The 22,634-nt window shown below is 39.7% G+C and overlaps 2 protein-coding genes across 4 annotated transcripts in view; one reads left to right on the forward strand and one right to left on the reverse strand.

Moving 5' to 3' along the window:
• The first annotated feature begins 308 nt into the window (after positions 1-308).
• LYRM1 (LYR motif containing 1) lies at positions 309-10,646 on the forward strand. 3 transcript variants are annotated; one of them, XM_061367244.1, is made up of 5 exons: positions 310-416; positions 5,070-5,171; positions 7,424-7,582; positions 8,608-8,700; positions 10,310-10,646. In XM_061367244.1, the coding sequence occupies exons 3-5, from the start codon at positions 7,424-7,426 to the stop codon at positions 10,424-10,426; spliced, it is 369 nt and encodes a 122-aa protein (XP_061223228.1). In that variant the 5' UTR covers positions 310-416; positions 5,070-5,171; the 3' UTR covers positions 10,427-10,646. The 3 variants fall into 3 exon arrangements, with proteins under 3 accessions (XP_061223232.1, XP_061223228.1, XP_061223221.1); XM_061367248.1 differs by lacking the exon at positions 5,070-5,171 and having other exon boundaries at positions 309-416; XM_061367237.1 differs by lacking the exons at positions 310-416; positions 5,070-5,171 and adding an exon at positions 2,001-2,194.
• A 6,770-nt stretch (positions 10,647-17,416) lies between these two features.
• The window catches only part of DNAH3 (dynein axonemal heavy chain 3), a 68,145-nt gene continuing 62,927 nt past the window's right edge, over positions 17,417-22,634 (reverse strand). Inside the window, 5 exon segments of the mRNA XM_061367272.1 lie at positions 17,417-17,828; positions 17,993-18,130; positions 19,413-19,617; positions 20,172-20,314; positions 21,710-21,877. Coding sequence (XP_061223256.1) covers positions 17,475-17,828; positions 17,993-18,130; positions 19,413-19,617; positions 20,172-20,314; positions 21,710-21,877 — 1,008 coding nt within the window. The 3' untranslated portion in view covers positions 17,417-17,474.

A 22,634-nucleotide genomic window follows, 5' to 3' on the forward strand; every position in this document is an offset into this window, starting at 1 on the left:
CACCCAACCGGCCCTGGCGGGGCTGGGGGGCAGAGCGGAGGCCCCCGCCACCGCCGAGGCTGCCGGCCGAGCCCCGCAGCCCGCGCCGAGCGGAACCCCAAGAGGAGCCCAGCACCGCCGCCATACCCCCCGCCCGCTGCCCGGCGCGGACGGGAAGAGACACGGTCCAATTCACTCACCTCCGCGGCTCCCTGCGAGACTGCCACCCCTCCCCGCATCACTTCCGGGGGTGAGCAGTCAGCTGGCGGCGGCGCCGTGACGCAAGGCGGCGTGCCCGACGCCGCACGCACGGTGAGGGCAGGTTGGGCGACTGCTCGCCGTGTCCCTCGCCCACCGGAGCGGGGGGACGGGGCCTACTGCGGCGGAACTGCCTCACGAAGGTGGGGAGCGGGACCTCGGTACGCTTCCTCCCTAAGGTAAAGGGAGAAGGCGGAGGGCGGGCAAGCCGACACGCCGGGAAGGCGGACGGGAGAGGACTGGCTGGAGGCTTTTGGGGTTGGGCAACCCCCTTCTCTTCACGCGTTGGTTCCGCCCGGCTGCAGGGGCAATGCCGCCCCGGCAGCCAGGGGGCAGGAGGGCGCCAGCTCCTGCAGTGCCCCCCGGCGGCCGGGCCACTGTGGGTAACGGCGGGGGACGGTTATCGTGGTGCTGGCAGCAGCCTACGTGGTGCACAGGAGGCGGAGGACGGCCAAGTCCCACAGTCACACTGCTCTCGGCCACAGTGCACTTGCACCTCTACGCTGTGTGAACGGGGCCTTTCTCGGGGTAGGCCTGACCCCCACAGCCTGTGCCTGGCTGGGTGCAGCAGTAACTGCAGAGGTGACTGTGGCATGGCCCAGGTCCCAGGTGCTTGTAAAATGAGTCCCGAGCTTCTCATCTGCACCTGCAGATCCTGTTGGAGGTGTCCTGTCACCATCAGGCCCAAGGGTTCCCTCTCCACAGAACCCGGGAGAAGACTCTGAGACAGATAAAGCAGCACTTCCCCTCACCCAGTGCTCCTCTGCGCTTGTGCCAGCTAGGAGGCAGGAGCACCAAAGGCTGATCAATTGACCATACAGGAGAGTCTAGTGCAAGTACTCTGTGAGGTTTTCTTGGCAAAACTCCCAGATTTGAATGGGATTCTCACACTTGAGTACCAAAACACAAGTATTTTATGTATACATATATGGCCTGCTACAGTGCTCAAATAGTGACTGAAAATCATATATATCGATGTCCTGAGACCAAAGTGCTTGCAAACGGAAGGAGAGGGTTCGTAAGCTGAATTTCATCAAATGACCCACAGAATGAAGTAAGAAATGGGGTAGGGAGGATTGTTTCTCGGATAGCATTAATATTTATACCTGTTCTTGAGTTTGGGAGCATTTCCAATGCTGGGAAATATTTCTATTCATGCATTCAGTTGCATTTGGCTCGAGGCCAATATATGAATAAGGTGCATAAATCCATACTGGGATTTGTGTCTACACTGTTATCTTTCTGTATGCTTCTGTATTATATAAGTAAGGCCATCCAAGGATAGCTGAGACTTCATTTTCTCTGCTAAATATGTTGCACCCCATTAAAACCTCTTTCTCTGCTTGTAACTAACAGAGAACTAAACACAAAGGAGAAAATGGTTGTAACTGTATGAAAGCATAAGCAAAAGGGCTGCACAAGACTAGAGAGAAGTTCATGTTGCTTTAGTTTACCTGGAGACTGCGTGATTTTTAGGAGAAAGCTAAGAAATATGTAAAGTGCTATTTTTTTTTTTATTCTCCTCCCCATCTCCACAGTCCAAGTCAGCATTTTTGTTCTTCCTGAAGCTACTCCAGCACAGGAGGCACTCACAGAGCTGGAGTCCCTATGTCCTACTAAAGGCAGATAATGCCACGACCAACTCAGACTGACAAAATGAAAACTTTGTGATCAAAAGGGACTAGTTAAGGGTTCTCTTTCATTTATATAAATGGAGAAAATGTTGTAGAATCCTAATTTCCTGCAATTTCACTTATTTGCAGTAACATAGGAAACCCAGAGATAAAACACAAGTCCTTGGTTTTACTATTTAATTGTATTCTCTTTGTATGCAGTTCCCTTTTTCTGATCAAAAGATTGCTCCATATGTAAGAAAAAGCTTAGAAGAGATCCCAGTTCAGTCAGAAATCCGAGGCATGAATAGAACGGCAGAGCCTCATCCCAGCTGATGAACAGTGTAAGTACAATGACTTAGAGAGTCTGGTTCAGATGTGTCAGTCAGTGTTTCACATCAGGGTTTCAGATCACTTCAGTTTGCCAGCACAAAGATACTCGTATGACAAAATCTCAACCCATGTGAAAGTCACTTTGCTTTCAGGTATTGTAACTGACTAACTTGATTCGGTAACTTCATTCTTTTTCACCAAATCTGTATAGATTTCTGACTAGAGCTTGTAGATTGAAACAGTGAGAAATAGTTGGAATCAAATTAATCCTTGATGGAAACTACTTGAAATTTACTTGCATCACTGGTAGAAATGAGGATGTAACACCATCATGGAAGAATAAGAGCTTTCATTTTAGTTTGTTTTTCACCATGTGAAGATGGAATATTTTAGCTGTGATTGAAGTTTCGCTATGATTTGGTTTTGACTAAATACTAAAAAAAGATTGTTCAATCAAGAATAAAAACCAGATGAGCTTTCACTTTGCTACATACTGCAGCCACGTGTGGTTGATATTTGCAGGGCACTAGCTGTCACAGGCCACTAACTCACTGATTTGAGTAAAAGAGGATAAAATTATTTTTGTAGAAACTGGATTTTGGAAGTTAGTATCACTGGAAGGCATGTGACTTACCCAGCTATCACAGGAATCTGTGACCCCTTCTCTTCTCCCTATGCCACAGGAACTCATTGTTTCAGTTGTTGTCCCTCAGGGGAATGATAGAACAAATTCATTGCTGCCTTAAGAACCGCAGACTCATTTTGGCAGACTGGCATGAAAGATGAATATGGATTACTGACCTCCAGTTGCTGTAGATAGCTGTGAAAGGAATGATTGATTATCTGCTGCAATAGCAGCAGGAGAGAGACTGCAGGTCATTCTTTTGCTAAATGGTATAATTTAGCTCTTAAAACAAAGGCAAGATACCTACAGGTCTTCACATCTCTTTAGTTAGCCAAAAAGTGCATGTGAAACTATGAGATATGGATTATCATGCAGGCCATAGCTGCTGTTGATCCATGCTATAATGTTGATATGCTATGCTTTTGAATTATGTCACTTATTTCTGTAACAGAAATGTGATCATATCTTGATGGCAGTCAGCCCAGCAGTTTGTCACTGTGTCTTTAGGACTATTTGCCGGTAGCAAGCCAGCTGTCAAATAGATTTTGTGTTGTTTCTAAATAAAACATTTTACATCTGAGAAGTTCAAAGGCGCTTTTTTGAATTATTTCACACAGAGTTCTGTTCTCCACCATCTCCTCCCCTGAGCAAATATGGTATCAGCATCAGCATTAATGCATGCCCTAGTTAGCTGGGATGTAAAAGAAGAGATCTATTGTTTTAAAATGTAATTTTTTACCCATGAGCTATTACTTGCACCCTTTGTTTCCTAAAATCCTCAATGTACTCATTGCTGACAGATTTTATATTTCAAGTGAGTAGCTAATACTTGACTTGAAAAGAAAGGATGAAATAAAATAGACTTACAGCTTCATCAAAGGAGAAAGGAGGAGAGTGCTGGACATGCTTTCTTAGCCAAGCATCCCTCCCTGGGAAGTAGCTGTAATTTAGCTGCTCTTAGATAGTCAGTGTTCATGCAGCTTGCCTTCTTTGCTTTGACAGTTCACTGTTGGGGTCACTTTACAGTGCAGTTGACAGATTCCTCTTCTTATTTTTATATAAACTTTAAGTTCTAAACAAATCTGCAAGTAGCAGAAGACAACTGGTGTTGGACTGATTATTTAGATTAGTGAACTTCTGGGTCGGTCGTCTACAAATCCAAAGGAATGTGTATTTGTTTCCCCAAAGAAAAACTTGTTATTACATTTCATAGTCTAAAGGACTGTTTGTTTTAATTAACACTGAAAAAAGTTTGCATCCTCACCATGCAGTAACTCATTAACTGCTCAAGCCTCCTTTGCAAGTTTGGAAATAATGGCATATTTCATGTGTTTGATCTGCATGTTGATAACAGGGGTTTGCATGTAGATCAAAAGAATGATACAACCCTGCATTATCAGAACTGCCACGGCATCCAGCAAATGCTGTGTGGAAGGCAACACTTGGCTTCCCTCCAAAGGCTGAATTCTAACACTCAGCTCAAAAGCGACCTACCACTTTTCCCATTGATATATTTGTGCCTACAGACCTACCTTTGACCTCTCACAGCTTGTTTTGCTGCAGTGAACACCTGAAATTTGCTCAGTTAATACAACAGCCCTGTACTTTTTGACAAAAATGCCTGTGGTTAACCTCTGTGGGCTGCATTCTGCAATAAAATGAAGGGTGGTAGAAGTTAAACAATGGGTGTGACTACCACAAGATGAGTGTTAGTGGGAAAGTGGTGTAACATCCACTTAACATTCCAGAGATGTGAAATATAATTATGATTTAAATGCCAAAGATGTAAGTTGCAAGATGAGTAACTACAAGGACATGAAAGCCTCCCTTATCTTCCTTTCTGTCCCACTCAGAATCATTTTTACACACCCACAAAACTAATACAAGTAGTGTCACTTCATGAAATTACACCTGATACATTACTTGTACTGTCACTTACATTTCTGTCAGTGTGGGCTCTGTTTATACCAAAGAAAAAACCTGCAATCTCATTTACAGCATTTTAACTTGGAAGTAATTTTGCTCTTGGCAGAATTATCCCGTATTTAGACTCCCACTCAGAATCTGAGCTGGGCTTTGAGTTTTGTCCTATCTGCTCCCATCTGTGATAGACAGGGGTCCTCTGGCCGTGAAAAGTTCCTCACACATTCATTTATGTATCTTTGCAGAAATGGTCTAAGAGCAGGTCTGTAATATTAGAAATTGTTGACTAAATGAGCCATATATATGAAAAGCTGCTTAATGTCTTTTGCATCATCTAGCATAAGTGGGAAGGAGAGCAATAATGCAGAAATGCAGCCCATGCCTAGGTGAGGGGCTACACAGTTCTCTATCAGTTCCAACACTGAGAAATTAAAAAGTAAGTTCTGGGTGGGGGAGCAGAAGCAACTAGTGGGGAAAAAAACTCCACTGATTCTAAAACTTTAAACAATAACTTTATAAACAGGTTCTTGGTATGGTTAAAAACTAAAAGTGACAGGTATGATTACAGCTCTGAGCAAAGGACATGCACTGTGCAAGTTGTGGCCTTGGAAACTGTCTGATGTGTAGGTCAAAATTTAAACCTCTATTTTAAACTTTTTTTCTCCTGACATTATTCCTCTTATTTTTCTTTATGTATTACATGAAAACCTGAGCTGAAAGTTTCCAGTGCAGTACTACCTTTTATTAGCTGTCAGCAGGAAACAAAGAGTCTACCAGAAAGTGACACCTCCAACTAAAAGCAGAGGGGTGAGGCCAGGAGGAGCTGTAGGTTAAGGACACGATGTGGGACTTGGCTTGTGCTAGAACAGCTCTTGTAATTGAACTGTTTATTTTCTGTACAAAATATGCACTTGGCAGAGGGAAGCAGTGGTTTTTCAGATACACATACACACGTAGCTTTGTGTATGACTAATGCTATTGCCTGAAATGGAGCTGCAAGTGGATAAAGTGAAGCATTTACACCAAAGTGCTTGACAAGCTGGGACTATCGGGCTATTATATTGTGCATATTTGTTTCCTAGAAATACCATAAACATTTACTAGAAATACTGGGTAGGAAGGATCATTTTTATATCTGAGGGGAAAAGATAAATTGCTTAAATGTTTTAAAAATACAAAAATAAAAATGGTCTCTCAAGAATCAAGAGAAAAACAGTTTTATGTCTGTACTTTTTAAGATCCTTAACAGAGTTCATGAAGCAACAAAAAGTCCTTAGATCACAGCAACAGTTAAGACAAAATATGCTTGGATTTAATACATTGGGGGCTTTTTTGGTAAAATGAACTATGGCTCAAGTCATGTCTTCAGTTAGCATCTGTAACTTCGACTGGTGAGGAAAAGACGGTGTGTGTGGCTGAAGCCACAGGAGGACAGAAATACTAGTAGAACTTAGCTGCTGTGGTGGAGGCTGCTACTTGAGAACTAATACGGCTTGAGGAGACTGGGTCAAAACCCACACCACAGTTAGATCAGTGACGACGGCCACACTCCTAGATTTTCGGTGCGTGCATTGGGAAGTGGCTTTTCCTCTATGACCAAGGGAAGAGAGAGTGCTCCCTCCAGAGGGCTCTTCAGGCCGTCTGGATTACCCTGCTCCACACTGTCGGAGGAGGAGCTATTCCCAGCGCACAGGTCTGATTTCAGGGTTGATTCAGCCACGGTAACTACAGCTTCAGGTTTGCAAATGGATCCTGACTCAGTCAGGTACTGTCCTGTCCCTGATACGTGTTCGTCGTTGCATCTATATACTGCGTCTGCCTTTTGGACCTTAATAGCTGTGGTGTCCCTAAAGAACTAGTCATTGTTTCTGCAGTGGATTTTTTTTCAGGAATAATTGTTGTCTGACATGAAATAGTGTCAGTGATGATAAAATGCTCATTTAAATACAATAAGAATAGAATAGGATTTCATTCTTGATTTCTGACAAAGATTCCTACCACACCTGGAGGCTGATTCAGTGGGCTGAGCAGGTATGCAGCGCTCTGAAAATAAAGACATTCAGAACTTTCCTAAATCCACAGTTCGTCTGCCTGTCCTGCAGTGCTTAGATAAAATAACTTCCATCACTTTTTCATCACATCAAACTCCAGCTGAATCATTACCATGTACTGTAGTGGTCTCACACATAAGCTTCTTGGCCTCTAAAACCTATACAGGTTTTCAGCAATTGTGTGGTTGTTTTATCATGTATTTTATTCACAGATCCAAGATGCTTTGCAAAGATAGGGGCAGCACTGGTACAACAGTTTCACAGGAAGAGGGATGCTCAGAGTTTCAGTGACTCGCCCAATGTCTGTTGCAAAATAGCAGTGAAGCAAAACCTGGGCATTCTTGTACCAGGCTTGTGATTCAGCAAAGCACTAAAGCAGGTGCTTAACTTTGAGCAAGAACTGGAGCTGTTTGAATGGAGACAGGTTTGAGTGTCAGTTTAAATACTTTGCTGGACTGAGTCTTCAGCTTTCACCAGCTAATTACTGTTTACTACTATTTTGGGGCTTTTGTATAGCTCAGCATATCTTTAGATGATGGAAATATCTTTAATTCAATTGTATGAGAAAGCATACTGCTTGCTGGCCTTTTAGCAATTCAAATGTTCATGCATATGTCTGAGGTTTTGTGTTACTTTTTTAGATGACCCCAGTTACTCGACAAGAAGTTCTTGGCCTTTACCGCAAGATATTCCGAATAGCCAAAAAATGGCAATCAGCATCAGGACAGATAGAAGAAACTGTTAAAGAGAAAGAGTACATTATCAATGAAGCCCAGACATTATTCCGAAAAAACAAAAATGTGAGTGTCCTTACAGTTTTGATTTTCTGAATGGTTGTCCTCTTGCTTTTTGCATCGTCACAGTGATTAGGTGCTAACATATGAATGTAAGAGCTGATTTCCCAACACTTCACTCACCTTAAATGCTGGTGTATTTTGGTTATAGTTTAAATCCCACCAATGAAATAGTAATAAGAAAACTCAAACCATTTCAGCTGTTCATTAACTACTGTGGAAGTCTACAAGGTTTAGAGCTTTCACTAAAAAATACCAATAAAAAATTAAATTCCAAAGACACTGCTTATGTAATTGAAGCAGCTTTTGATCTTTTAGAAAGTTAGATAAATGTATCATTACCCCTGCAGTGGCAAACAGAGCTCAGTAGCTTCTTATACTTCTTTTCTCAAAGCAGCAATTATTGGAAATTCTTTTAAAAGAAGCACTTTTTTTTCTTAAGGAAGAAATTTCAAACCCCTTTTGAAAGGGACGATACAGACTGCATGGTAATCGAAGGTCCTTTTCGTAACCTAGATCGCAATGCTTACTTATATCCCATTTTGGACTGGGACTAAATTGGAGTAATGCAAAATCAAAAAAAATTAATTTAAGTCACAATTTACACCACATTTCTGACTTCAGAGGGAGTTTCAGGATAGGATAACAGAATGTAAACCAAGGAGTCAAGTCTCTTTCTTCTCTAGCTATCTTGCTGAGTGACGAATGGGTGAGTGTGTTTTTTTCATAGCTATATTAGTAGTTTACATGTGTATTGTCTTTTTTACAATGAAAATACCATGTTTGGGTAAAACCCTCTTTCTGTAGTCTCAGTCAAGATAGCTCCGGGCCTTAATATGCAGCACCATCAAGCCTAGAACTGTTGAGTCAATGCAAATGTTACCTTTTATGGATATGAAAAATACAATCATTGTATTCTTGGGATTGCCAAAAAAAGCTAGAGAAAGTCATGTGGCTGTGCATCATTTACGCTTGAGCTTTCAATTGCTAACTGCTGTACTCATACAAAACATTTGTTTCTATGATCTTAGGTAACAGATCCAAAGTTGATTAAGCAGTGTATAGAAGAATGTGAGGCAAGGATTGAAATTGGACTTCACTATAACATCCCCTACCCAAGGCCTGTGAGTATAAATCTTAAGTCACAAAATATTCAGCTGCACCCTCTTGGCTCTCACTAGGTAATAATTACATCACAGTCCATATCACTGTCTCCACAGTGCATTTTTAGATGAGCCAGTATTTAAATGCCATGCTTAATCAGAGCCAAATAAGCCAAATGTGTATTGAAATGTTTTCCATCCATCTTATTTCCCTGTAAATTGGCTAATTTTTTCACAAATTAAGAAGTCAAAGTCTAAATGGAGTTACATGAGCTAAACTCCCAATGCCTTTGAATATTTAGGCAGTCTTGTCCAACCAGAAGAAGACATTAATGGAATCAAATCTGTTAATCTTTCCACGTAATAAAACAAGATAATAAAAATATTTAATTACATCTGCCATAGATACAATTATTTTCATTGCCTGCATTACTGGTAGCTGTTCTTCTAATAAATCAGGTCTTATGAAACACCTGCCTATGTTACTTCTTTTCCCCTCTTCCTAAAGAAAAACATGTCCAAGATAACCGAAATGCTGGAATTTGCAGCAGTGTCTTCTATTGCATCATTCAGTATAGTTACCTCACTGCTGAGTCACTTCTGTCTGTAGTACTTTATGCTGCCTCCCACAGAAACTTTCTCTCAATTCCTGTTGATTAGTTTGTATTTTCACATCTGTAGTTTTCTTATCAAGGAAGTCAAAATTAAATTTTATCTATCTCCATCAGATGCTTGCCTAGAATATGGTCAGTGTTAGCATCTGCTTCACATACAGCTTTTTCTCCAGGACAGAGAATAACAATGCACATCTGGCAAACAGTGCTCCCAGAAATGGGCTTAAAATTTATGCTCTGCAGCGGCTTCAGAATCCCAAAGGATCAGTCCAAGATCCGCTGTCTCAGACAAACTGGATGATCATTATTTTTCAGATTCTAGTAATCTCTGTTGCTGCTTTAGTCAGTGCTTTCACTACTACTTGCACCTAAACAGCTCTCTTACAGGATGACAGCCTCAGCAACAATAACATCGGACTGCTAACACCTACATTTTTCAATCACTTAGCAGGGAGAATATAGTTGCATGACTCCCACTAACAGTCCTATGAAATACAAAGACTTTGTCAATCAAAGGAAGAACCTGTTACCTATTGCTCCTTCTGCTTGTGGAGTCAATGACATTGTGTGTTTTAATGTGGTATAGATAATCATAACAATAAGAAGACAGTTTTTCAGTACATACAGTTTTGTGACTTGTTAGGTAGGAATGAGTAGAGCACACTGCAACTCAGGAATTTTGAGTTTTCTCGGTCTTACCATTCTGGAACATTGTCAGAAATCCTATTTCAGCAAACATTATATCATTACAGTCTGATACCAAGCTCCAAAACAAGGTTATTAAAGCCTAATGTATATATGATTTTAATAAACACAACATTTAGGCCCTGAAAGTTACACCACTAATCACACCCCGGAGTGCTCCTCTGAGAAATCTAATAAGCTGGATGGTACAGTTGCCCTCTCCAAAGTGTGAAGAAATTATTTCAAACTCAATGAAACCTAGTCTGTATATATACTTTATTTTTCTTGTAACTTCTCAATTTGCACCTAACTGGTTGGATTTTCTCTTCCAGATCCACCTGCCTCCTATGGGTCTTGCCCATAAACAAGGCCGTATGTTGCGACACCAGGAAAAGTTAAGGAAGATTTCTAAGCCAATATACTTGAAATCCCATGATGAAGTTTCATAACCCATTATTTAAGATGTGATGTGTAATCACATCATTTAAACTGTGGACTGCAATCTAGGTGATTTGTGTGCACAACTGTGAATGAAGCTGTTTGTTCACTTGCTCACATATTTCCTGAGGCCAAAAAGCGATGATACAAAGTATATGATGGATAAGATTGGTCTGGTATTTATTACATTTCAACCACCGACTCCTCAATAAAAGTAACACTTTTCAAGGAGTGAGGTGTGATATAAGATTACTTTGACATCAGGAAAATTACAGCAGGTTTTTAAACTCTGTTCATTTATATCAGGGTTCCCTGGTGGTTTGAGAATTATATATGCTGAATTGTGATTCAAGGCAGTGCCCTGCATAAGAGTCAGCAAGAATCAAGAAAGTCCAGAAGAATAAAGCAGACACTGCACCTCCAGACCTTCCAAATGCAGGTAGGAATACACTGACCGGAGCTGCACTGCTTCCTCTCTTGTCCCTGCTCTGCCTATTGTCCCTGAAGAATCATTTCAGTTTCATAGTACCCTTACAGAGAAATATTGTTTCTAAAGGGACAGTAGCAAAGGGACAGCAGAAATGCCACAAGTCCTCCTTTTATCATTTTGCAAACTGTAGGGGAGTAGCCTAGAGCCTCTATGTCAGCTTTTCTTTTGGTTATCCCCCACTTCCTTTGGACAGGGTGTGGATGTGAAATGCAAAGTCTGGAATGCCATTACACAATTCAGAGTAAACCACTCCGCTGTTGCGTTCCTCAGGTTCCCATGTATGGACTGACTGAAAACTCTCCCTTCAGGGTATCACTATGGAAGCCAGCTTAGGATGCTTTCGGTGTCTTCACTGTGCATTTTTACATGGTTAGCTTTTCAGCATGATCAGCACACTGGCTTTCTCAACAATTATTTTAGAGTTAGGTTTTAATTCTTACATTATGGACAGAACTGTCCATAATACTTAAGAGACATAACTGTCTCTTAAGTTTGAGGGGCATTTCTGTTTTGCAGGTGCCACGTGAATGGAAGTGAAATTAAATTAATTGCCCCCTCACTGGCCACCAATTGTTTTGGCTCCCTTTCAGTGCTCTGGCTTTACCAGGCTGTTTTCTTCAGGAAAGGTAGGCTAGAAGTACCAATGAGACCAAGCTGTAGGCAAGAGCCACACTCTACTGGGAGACTGTATCAGCACAGCCTACAGCTGTGTTGAGGGCAGAGGGTAGGAGCAGCAACCTATTCTAGCCAGAAATTAAGGGTGGCAAAAATGCAGATTTGAAAAATGCACTGTATGTTATTTCCTATTGAAATGGGCAAAACCAATGAAGTATCATTTTCTGAGCTCTACAAGTTCTAATAGAAAATGGCGAAGAAATATTCCTGTCTACCTTAAAAATGAGTTAAAACTGGTTATGTGCAGAACAGAGTGACAGTTCCTTCCCAAGAATGTACTGTGGAAAAAAAAAAATACAAGCAGATGAGAAAGTACAAGGAAACAATGAGAAGAACGAGTCAGCATGACAGGTACTGGCTAGCCCAATTTCTCACTACCTTTTATGGCTCCAGTCCACAAAGGTATCTATTCCCATATAATTATTTCCTGGGAATACCTCCTGTGGGAAGTATCATGTAAAATGCCATTGTTCTGCCTGTCAGTGGGAGCTTTTCAAATTTACTGCTGCCAGGAAGACACAAAACAAAACTCCTTTAGCAGAGGAAAAGTGGGATGGAACAAAGACAGTAAAAACTAACGTGATTATACACACTGCTTAATCCTTCATTGAAACAAGTCCAAATACAGTCTTTTCCTATCCTCATGCACAGTGTAGACATGTGTCAAGTGAGCCAAAGAAAAATGTGCAGAGACAAGTGTTTTGAATGGAAGCTTAGGCTTATTCTTTATCTTTAAGCTATCATTCTGAATCTTTTGAATTGTTAAAATTCACGTGGCTAATGAAGGTACTGACGCTGTGACTCATCAGGTGAATAAACAGCTAGGTAAATGAGCACTGTCAATTTACTGTCTGTATTATAGTTACAACTCTTTCCTGAGCACATACTGTAAGATGTAGATTATTTCAAGAGAACATCCCTAAAGTTACAGAAGATTTACACCTAATTGAAATAACGATGAGTTTATTTCTGAAGGGAAATATAAATAAGCAATTTTAAAAAGTCTCAAGTAGCCTTAAGTAGCTCAAATGAGTATCCACTTCCTTGACTGAAAAGCCAGTAAGCTGAACTGCAATAACATCATCACATTATTTGAGATGCTTTCAAATGCTAGTCTATTTTTCAAAATAAGTGTTTGAGAAACTAGTATTAACTAGTGCCTGCTCTTCATTACGTCCCAGCACCAGAAGACTGAAATTTCTTAAAACCCCAAGCCTGTTCAGCTAAAGGAAGGATTAGATCAGCTCTTTTGTCAAGTCTGAAGGCCAAATCCCTTTTTTTCACAGCATAAGTTAAACTCTGTATGAGAAAGAGAACCCGCCTTAAAGAGAGTGCTTTGTTTTTTAGCGGTCAAACTGGCAAACTTCCATTTTGAGGGAGCTTCATAAAAAGAATTTCATCTGCAGCTTAGTCCAGTGGGTAGGCAGATGTCTGAACTGGTACTCACTGTATTCATTTCCAAGGACCATGCAACTGCTGTCAGGTATCCCAACAATGGTGCAATATATCATTCCTACACATTAATTTTACTTGCAAAAAGATGTTGTCCAAAATGCATCTGAGTTCTTGAGAGTTTGTAACGCACTGGATTCAACCAGTCAGTGTACACTCTCTCCTGTACTTCCTTAACTTTGTGCACTCCCCTTCCAGAGAATACTGTCTCTTTCAAGTTATCACACTAGTCAGGAGATGCTTTAGAAATAATTTAGAATAAAGATGACAGTAACTTCATATTCTCTAGAAATTAAAATTCCTAATCAGTTGCATGAAACTCTCCTGCAAGCTAACCAGTAGCTACGCAGTAGTAATTTGTTGATCGGGTATCTGGCCTTGAATATCTCAATAACACCTCCTTTCTGAATATTCTGCCCCTAATTCCTAATTTATGAACCCATGTGCTTATGAAACCAAATTAACACTAACATTAGTAAGCACATAGTCATTTAAGAAGATGGAGTTGATACCTGCTTACTGAATGCACCCCTCACTGTTGTCTAGGGATGAGGAAACACTCAAGAAGTTGCAGCAGTGACCCAATCTATTCCAAGGGAAGTATCATCAAATTGAAACAGGTTAAGAGGGATTAGGCTATCTATTTGATCTATCTCCCCACAAATACAAGTCTGTTCTTGTAATACCTTTTAAATCTAGAGAAAATAAACCATCCTGGGCCTCACTTGCTTGGGGCCCTACAATGTATCCATCAGAAATTATATCAGTAACATCCATCTTTTAATCACAGACAAAAAGATCACTTACTTGATCATATCTATAAATTAATTTTCAAGAATTCTAATTACAGGAGAGACCCACACTATTCACTAATTTTTCTGATCCTATTAGGCAAAACGTTCTAGCTTATAGGAACTCAGAAGAATCCTTTGTACTGTCTTTTGCTTTTTCATTGTATAATTTTCTCTTTAACAGCCCAATGGTGCTAAAATCAACAGAGGTAGTACTTTCTGTTCCTGAAATGGATTTTTGTACAGATGAGATAAGAGAAAGGAAATGTACTAACCCTATCTGTCTTACAGCATCTCGAGCTGAAAATCTGTCTCTGCTTTAAGGAAAAAACATCTCTTGCTCTGTAATGTCTGTATACTGCAGTTTTTCCATCTGCTTTGAGTTATTAGTGAGGCTGTAAATCTGTAATTTGCTGTAACTGCAGGTATTTTTTGTGGTTTGTTTAATGAGAATTTCTAATTAAGAAATTGAAATACTGAACCTGTAAAGCCAAGAATTCTAATATTATTACAAGGTATTTTATTTCCCCAAAGATTTTCCACATTTTTATCATGTCTAACAGCTGAGTTGTTTTTTATTTTATTTCTTAATGCATCTCAGCCAAGAAATCTTGTGAATGCTAATGTTTAGCCAGTTTATCATTCTTCAGAAGCCTGGACAGTGCTCAGGAAATAAGGTCAGGAAGCTCATTTTAAAGAACCACAGAAAAATACCCCCAAGACAGATATCCCTCAACAGTAAATTCCATTACTTTTTCTCTAACATTAAGGGCAGCCCAGGAAATCACATACTTCAGTGACCATCAACTAAAGCAACTCAGCCGTGCTTGGTCCCTGATGAAAGAGCAAGCAAGAGATACATGAAGATAGATTCAGACTTCTCTCTTGTCTAGATCTGTTGGCCACACCTACAAAAGCTTGAAATACATCTTTAATTACATTCTGAGAGATGCCTTAATCTCAAATCTAACATTAACACAGAAGCAGCATTTAGAAAATCAACACAGTAACAAGGACACTGCACACAATATAGCAGCAAAGCCACTATATATTCACAGAACTGGTGTTATTTAATAAACTACCAATTAGTGTTTGTTCACAGAAAGGTGTTAACAAGCAACCCACATGGCAAGCTATCCTACAGTATTTTCCAGTAGTTTAATTTATCTCCATAAAATGTAATTTAGGTAGCATTTACTATTGAATCTGTCTTTTAACTTAAAAGGGCTTAATTTAGAGGACTGTGCTTATAAGACTAGTATTTTCTGAAGAAGGATCAAGAAACTCAATCCCCAAATGCCATCTTCTCTTAATGTTAGTGTTTTAAGGATGATTACTCCACTGTTTCCCCAGCTTCCCTTTCAGCAGTGCCTCAGCAGCCACAGGTAAGCTGTCACCAGTCACTGGTATGCATGAGCTCAAATCTAAAAAGAGAGATCCTTCAGAGATCAGTGATTGAACTGATCAGTCCATAGGGAAGGATCTAAGAGCCACGTCTAGCCTCTCTGGCGTGCATGTAAAGCACCTGGCAAGAGGAGGTTCATGACTAGTTTTTAACCTCTGATGCCAGTGTGACCTAATTAGTGATGTAAATTGTTGCTAACAACAATTAGATGCAGCCATTCAAAAATACGGTAACTACCACAATGTGGTTTTTTTTTAAATATATAGTACATTTCAGTTACTTTTAATCATGTTACAAAGTGTCTGTGTTACGAAGTCTAACAGAGTACAGGGGTTTTAAAGGACCAATTTTAATTAACTTATTTCTAGATCTTTTGAAACAATTCTCTTCTCAAAAAATTGTTGTCAGTTTGGATGACTGTGCTGTAACATTCATAAACAAGTTTATTTTTGCTATAGGTGCCAAGTATCCTTTGGTCTAAATTGTTAGTTTCTTCCTGTCAGTAAGCTCAGACTCTTGCACATCTCTGTCCCATTTACTGAAACAAATATCCATTAAGGCCTGACATTTTTGCTCTAGTCACCATGTAGGAATAATTATGCTCCAAGTGCTTGTATCCTGTACTGTTAGTGAGGGACCAACTATGGTACAGGAAGAAACTGTACTCATGATCTATGCTTATCTTTGTGCAGAGCAGCATTGTACAACATAGCTGTAACTCTTCTGGCTTACCTGTATGTTACTGTTCTTGAAAGTTAGTATTTTATGAATATCTGTATAAAACAACCTGAGGGTTAATAAAACAATACTTAACACTGTTTTCACCTATTACACCTAAGCACCACACAACAGAGAAATCCCTACGATGAGAGCTGTGTTTTAATGAGTCGTAGCACCATCCCTTAATGACTGTAGCAGGATATTACAGCTGCATCTCTGACTTTACAAGGCCTCAAGCAAGTTATTAAAATGCTGCAATTTGGGCAATGAATAAAAAAAACCCCAATGAACCAAGGCCCTAAATTAGTGGATGTTTATGCAATGGGGTTTTTTTTAAATGTTTGCCTTGATCTTTGTGCTTCTCTTGTACTGTGTACACACAAGTCTAATGATGCATCTTTAGTACCTTCTTGGCATGCTGTGGGGATTAGCTAATGACTGCACAGCTCTTTGAAGATGTTCAGGCCATTTTATTTTTAATTAATGTTTGCAAGCTACTTTGAGCTTCTCTGGTGAAAGGGTTTTTAAACAGGTACAAAATTTCAGCTGGTTATTAGTGCAATATGCAGGAAGGCAAGATAAGGAAGTAAAATGAAACTACAGGAAAAAGGACACAGCTCCATTTATCAGGCGTCTGGAATATGTGGGTAAATAATAGTGAAATAAAAAGTTAAAAAACTATGAGACAGGCATACTGCTCTGAGAAATGTCAGGCTCCCAATGCATGTGCTGTCTAGAGGTTTTCCATGGAATTGTGAGGGTGGTGAGGCACTGGAACTGGTTGCCTGAAGTAATGATAAATGCTCCATTCCTGGCAGTGTTCAAGGCCAAGTTGGACAGAGCCCTGGGCAACATGGTCTAGGGTGAGGCATCCCTGCCCATTGCAGGGGGATTGGAACTGGATGACCTTAAGGTCCTTTCCAACCCAAACCATTCTATCATTCTATGATTCTGAGGCACATTTTCACAGTGTCAGTTATTACAATTTTATAATACAGCCCTGGCAGTTCATTCTAGCTAAGGACTGGGTTTATTTGTTGGCAAGAAACTATTCTCATCTTCTCCCTCTTTGCCCTATATACTCCTGGGACAGGGATGTGGTAGACAAATCCAGAGAGTCTTATTTGAAAGAGTTATGGATTCCCATTAAAACCAGCAGCATAACTTCTTGGGCCCAATTTCATGGAAAAAAAAAAAAAAAAGGCAGCCCTATGATAGTAGCTAAATGTTAGTATTTGGATTTCACAAGATTTGTAATGATGTGGGTAGCACAGAGCTTGATGGAAGTTCTGTTCATTCTGATCTATTGCTAGATAAAGCCCAGGCCTTTGAAATAAGTTTCTGTTTGCAGTGTTCTATTTTCACTGACTTTTTTCAGTGGCTGATAATGACTAAAAACCAAAGGAACTTGGGAGCTGCTTTGAAGTCAGCAGGAAATCCTGATACATAAAAATAAATAAATGCAGACTTTGGGGAGTAAAGTATATCTTTTAATAACAAAATGTGAGTGTTTGACATACGTATCCTCAATCGTCCAACTGGCATAGTGCTGCCACACCTCGATTTATCCAGTGTTTCTGGGGCTTGTCTGATGGGAGTTCAATTGAGAAAACATAGTTGGTTGAGTGGCCAGTAGTGGATAAGACACCTTTTCTCTCACTTGTCTTGTATACAGGGCATAAATAGATGTTCATATGACAAAATTTGGAACTATCTCCAGGTTTCAGCCAAATTACAGGCAAAGGATCATAAAGGATTTTTGGAAGCGATTCTCCAATTACCAAGGATTCTCTATCCCATCGTGCACCTTCCAAAAAAAGGCCTCTCACATAAGCCCCATCTTCTGGCATTTTCTCCATTGTGTGCTCCTGTTGCATCACCTAGAATGATTAAACCATTGCTTGCTTTATTAAAACCTATAAGTGATAGCCTGAAATTGCTCCTTTAAATAAAATTGCTTTTCATTTTCAAACTCTATTCCTTACTGCCCCAGAACATGTTTCAAGCTGTTCAAGAAAAACAAAATTCTGCTGCATTTTCTTACCTCAAATTCAAATCCAATATGGTCAATTGGGATTGCATATTTTCTGGCATAGTTTTGTAAGACACCAGTCAAAAAAGACTGAGTGAAGTAGAATCCTGAGAGCCAAAACACTGTGGGCGGCCCACTGATGACCCAATCCTGAATATGCAGAGAAAAAACAAACAAGAAAACATACATTTGTAGCTTCACTGTGCCAATTCACCAGAAAAATTACGTCTTTCAGGATGCTGTTCCAGATATACTGAAACAGCACAGTGAGATCTAAACCTTAATGAACCCTCTGCATATTACCATTACTTCTGCATATTTCAGCGATGGCAGATCACAGAAGTCACTTATTTATGATGAAAAGAAAAATAATCACTCATTTTTAGACAACCACAATTCGGTGCTACTGAGAAAGAAATTTCAGAAAGTAGAATAAGCATATTTTGGTAAGTCCAGATTCTAGCCAGAAAAAAATAAGAGGAAAAATTACTTCATTTGGACACTTGTACTTTCTTTTACAGTCTTGTAAATACCAATCTCCTAACATGAAAAAAGGCCACATTTTTTTACGTACCATCTTTACCGGTCACTGTGAGGGCACTACAACCAACACATCAAATCCTAGTAGAGAAAGCCAATCCAGTAAAAAGATGACAGACGAGGAGATCCTGGGCCAGGAGCTTTGTTGGGTATCAGGTAAGGGCACAATGTCCTCACACTACTCTAAGCCATTTGGAGTCAAAGGAAGCCCATGTGGTACTCTAATTCAGCGAACAGGAAACTGCTGCTTACACAAATCTTTACGATACTTCTTTCTAGCTTTCTCCTCCCCTGACTTACATGAGTATCATGGTTTAACCAAAACCAGGACAGTGGAGTTCCACTGCATCTCAGTACCCTAGCTATTTAAGGTACATCTAAAATTTTAAGTAATTTTAAAGAGAGCTCTAAGAATGCAAGGGAAAGGGTGATGGAAGAGTGAGTAAAGAATAAAATAGCTTCTTTTAAAATGTGTGGAAACGGTGTCACTTTCTATTAAATTTGAAAGAGATTTACAGTCACATATGTAAAATTTAACAGTGCCTGTTATGCACCATTTCTAAAGCACCCTCACACCTGGTTCAGCACCCTTTGAGCAGGGAAGTCATTAAGACATCAATGCAAAATAAAATGCATCTTCTGGAAACAGAAACATGGAAACTACTATATGCAGCTCTAGATTAGCACCAAAGGATTATATTCCCAATTCACCCTGCTGAGCAATTGCCAGCTAATTCCAGTGCTGTCAATGCAATCTATATTGGGTCATAAATTTGTACAAACAATTAACAACCTGGAGCTATAAGGCTACTGTTGAGTGAGGACAGTACTGATACACATTTCAACTTTCAAATACCAACTCCTTAGACCTGTCAGTCTCAGTTTTGCATACCCGGAAGAAGACCAAGCGACAGAGGAGATCAGACACATAACTTCCCAATGGCTTCAGTGATGGATAGGATTTGGCAGCCCACATTGATGGTACTTTTCCCATTAGCATGCTGTTGAAAACATCTTCAAGTTCAGATGACATCAACACTTGGCCTTTAATGGCTTTGCGTAAATTAATGAGACTGCTCCGAATAACTTCAGTAAGCCTTCAGATAAAACAAAGAAATTGTCATCTCATTATTTATTTCTTATTATCTGGCTAAAGGCCTCTGAGTCCAACTTGAAGGAAGGGCTGATCGAAGCTGGTAAATGTCCTGTCAGAAAATCCTTATCTCATCTGTAGTTATCAGAACTCCTACTTAGAAAAGCAAACAAATAAAAAACCACAGAGAAATGAAAGACAGTGAAAATTCTCGTTCTAGACGAGAAATCAAGTGACAAGAGCTTTAAAGATTGTAACTCTGATTAACACAGTGTGCTGTGAACACTGGGGCCTGGGTATGACTTAAAAAGAATAAAGTATGCTGTCCTACCTCAACACGACAAACACAAATGTGATTTAAGTTCATACTCCAAGCATGTAAGTACTATTTCTATATTAAGGTAGTCAGCTGCAGCTTTCAAGTCTTTTTTAAAGGTTTATCCAAAGAAGAATCTTTGTTAAGAACAATGTATTGTAAAATGCTTGTAACTTCTTAAGCACTGGTAAACATAAGCATATTTCAGCATTAGTACTGCTATACAAAACACTGAGCCATACCTGTTAAATCGAATTAGTTCTTGCCTAAGAACTGTATTCATCGACTCTTCATAAAGTACTGGGTACATCTTCATGACCACTTCCATATCAAAGTCACTTGGTAATTTGGATAGGATGTCCTGTGCCAACTCTTCAACAGTTTCCTGAAAGCACAAGTCTGCAGTGATAAGGAATTTCCTTTTTTCCACCCATCTTTATTCAATAAATTTCACAAAACACTATAGATTTTATATTTTTTCTGTACAATAACATATGTATTTTACTCCATTTTTCTAAAGAAATAATGCTGACATGCTCTTACTCTATGCAACATCCAGTCTGTCTCTGCAGGTGCCTTCTTACTCCTTTTCCCTTCTCAATAATTTTAAATTTGTTAGTAATTTCTATTTAATTTGTAAAAATGTTTTCATCAACTTCTATGGAAATAGGCAGCAGAACAGACAAACACAATCCTACTACTGCTACAATGAAGGAGAAGACAAAGGATGAAGCATGGGAGAAATGATAGGAAGACCCGAGCTACGAAAGAACCTTTACTTATAGCATCAGTGAATAATAATAACAACCCTGCAAATGAGGAATTGTCTATTGTCAATTCCACTTTTCAACATTCCACTTGTGTATAAAATATACTATGTCAAATCTGAGGGGCTTGAAGAGTCATTTATCTCAAATAGGCATGGAATTGGCCTGAGTAACCTGAGCTGCAAGGACAGGATGAAGAAATTCCAAACATCTTCACAACCAGGTCCCATGGAGGGGTACGTGACAGTGAGGTCTGTGTCCAAGTGATTCCATTCTGCCAAACTGTCCGCTTTGTGCCACAGAGGTCACAAACACAGTTACATGTTTGGGACTACAGAAACTGAAGCATGCAAGGGAAGCAAAAAAATCACATCTCAAAAACCAAACATTCAGTGAGTAATAACAGACTGGAAGTACCTTTATAGCACAGACTTCACCAGGAAGACAACTTTTGCCTCTAATAGGTGTACATTGACTGCCTGATGGCTGAATGAGTTCATATAACTTCCTGTCACTCTGGAGTCTGTCCCCTAGTGAGAATGGCAGGGATGGTCATACAACCACTGCTAGATGAAGTCAGGCCAGTGCATGAACCTCCATCACTGGAAGTTGTAGACTGGAATTAAATGTCATACCTTCAAAATTGCCTAAAGATGAATGTGATCTGAGGTGCTTTACCAGCTCTATTGTTAACTGTGGTCTAACTACAATCCATGACTGAAGTACTTCACTGTTATTTTAAAAAGTGAAATATGAAAGGAATGTTCTTATTCAAACTGCATGTTCTACTAAGATAGGTGGGGTTGTACGTTATTAACCTATTGAATTCAAAGTCATTAGGGTATCTTCAATCTTTAGAGGTTCTTCTATGCCAAATCTATCTACAGGGACATTCACATCTACTCCCAGTGCCACAGTCATGTGATGAGAGGTGCTGGATTACTCTAAGACTTAAAGAAAGACAGGAAAGGGCATCTTTTGAGCTTGTAAATTGATGTTTTTTCCTCAATTACCTGAGAGGACTTTCTACTTCCCCCTGCTTCTCTTGGCAAAGTCAGGAGCACTCCATAGAAAAGCTGGTTAGTCTCCTGGTTATCCTTGGTGATGTCAGCATTTTCATGAAGTCCAAACACTTCAGGGTGTGTTATAATTGGTAAATTTCGTATGTATTCAATGTAAGACTGTAAAAGAGACATTCAGATACCAGAAATCATGCAGTGCTATGTTCATAAATGACCAGTAAACCCAGTTTGGACAGAACCTTCCCATTTGCAGTCAAACACATTAGTTCTCAGGTAAACACAACCATGAATTGACTTACTCAGTCCACAGAGAAAAATATTAAAGATTTGAATGCTTCAAAAATGCACAGAGGAGTTATTACCACTGTCATGTAAGTAGCAAGAGAAAGCAAAAGAAAGGAATATACATTATAAATACACCAGAAGCACTGGTAGGAGTCACGGAAGAGAGTAGAATGCTGTATGCATCACTCTCACAACTGCAGGCTACACATATGTTATCTCTGTATGTGCAGTTGTCAGAAGGGGAAAAAGGGATGAAAACTGAGTCAGCAATTCCACCATTTGTGCAATTCCACCTCCTCATCCTGATCACTGCTTTCAAGGCAAAAGTGGTTGCAAGAGGGTGCAGAAGTACCCTGTAAATTCCTGAAGCCTGATTCCTATGGGCTTTCTAGAACTGTACTGGAAACCTGCACAGCAGTGGCTTTTTGTATCAACAAACATCAGGATTTCAGATGATTGCTACATCTCCATTGGTGTGTGTTAGATATTAAGTACCAGATTTGTATTTCATACATAAGATATACTCTGGCATTGCTTTGTGATCTTATGATTTTATTTTCTATTTGTTGTGTTTGCCATATCAAAGTACAGTGTAGATAAGATTTTTTCCCAATAACTCAAAAAGAATTTA

The sequence above is a fragment of the Neopsephotus bourkii genome, unplaced genomic scaffold, assembly GCF_033783945.1.
Source record: "Neopsephotus bourkii isolate Nb327-2 ecotype Australia unplaced genomic scaffold, CSIRO-AGI_Nbou_v1 NB_126, whole genome shotgun sequence".
Taxonomy (NCBI): Eukaryota; Metazoa; Chordata; class Aves; order Psittaciformes; family Psittacidae; genus Neopsephotus; species Neopsephotus bourkii.

Excerpts from the sequence above, each read along its gene's own strand:
- LYRM1 (XM_061367237.1), top strand. Across the intron at positions 7,583-8,607 it reads TATTCCGAAAAAACAAAAAT|GTAACAGATCCAAAGTTGAT; the intron begins GTGAGTGTCCTT and ends CTATGATCTTAG. Across the intron at positions 8,701-10,309 it reads ACATCCCCTACCCAAGGCCT|ATCCACCTGCCTCCTATGGG; the intron begins GTGAGTATAAAT and ends TTTCTCTTCCAG.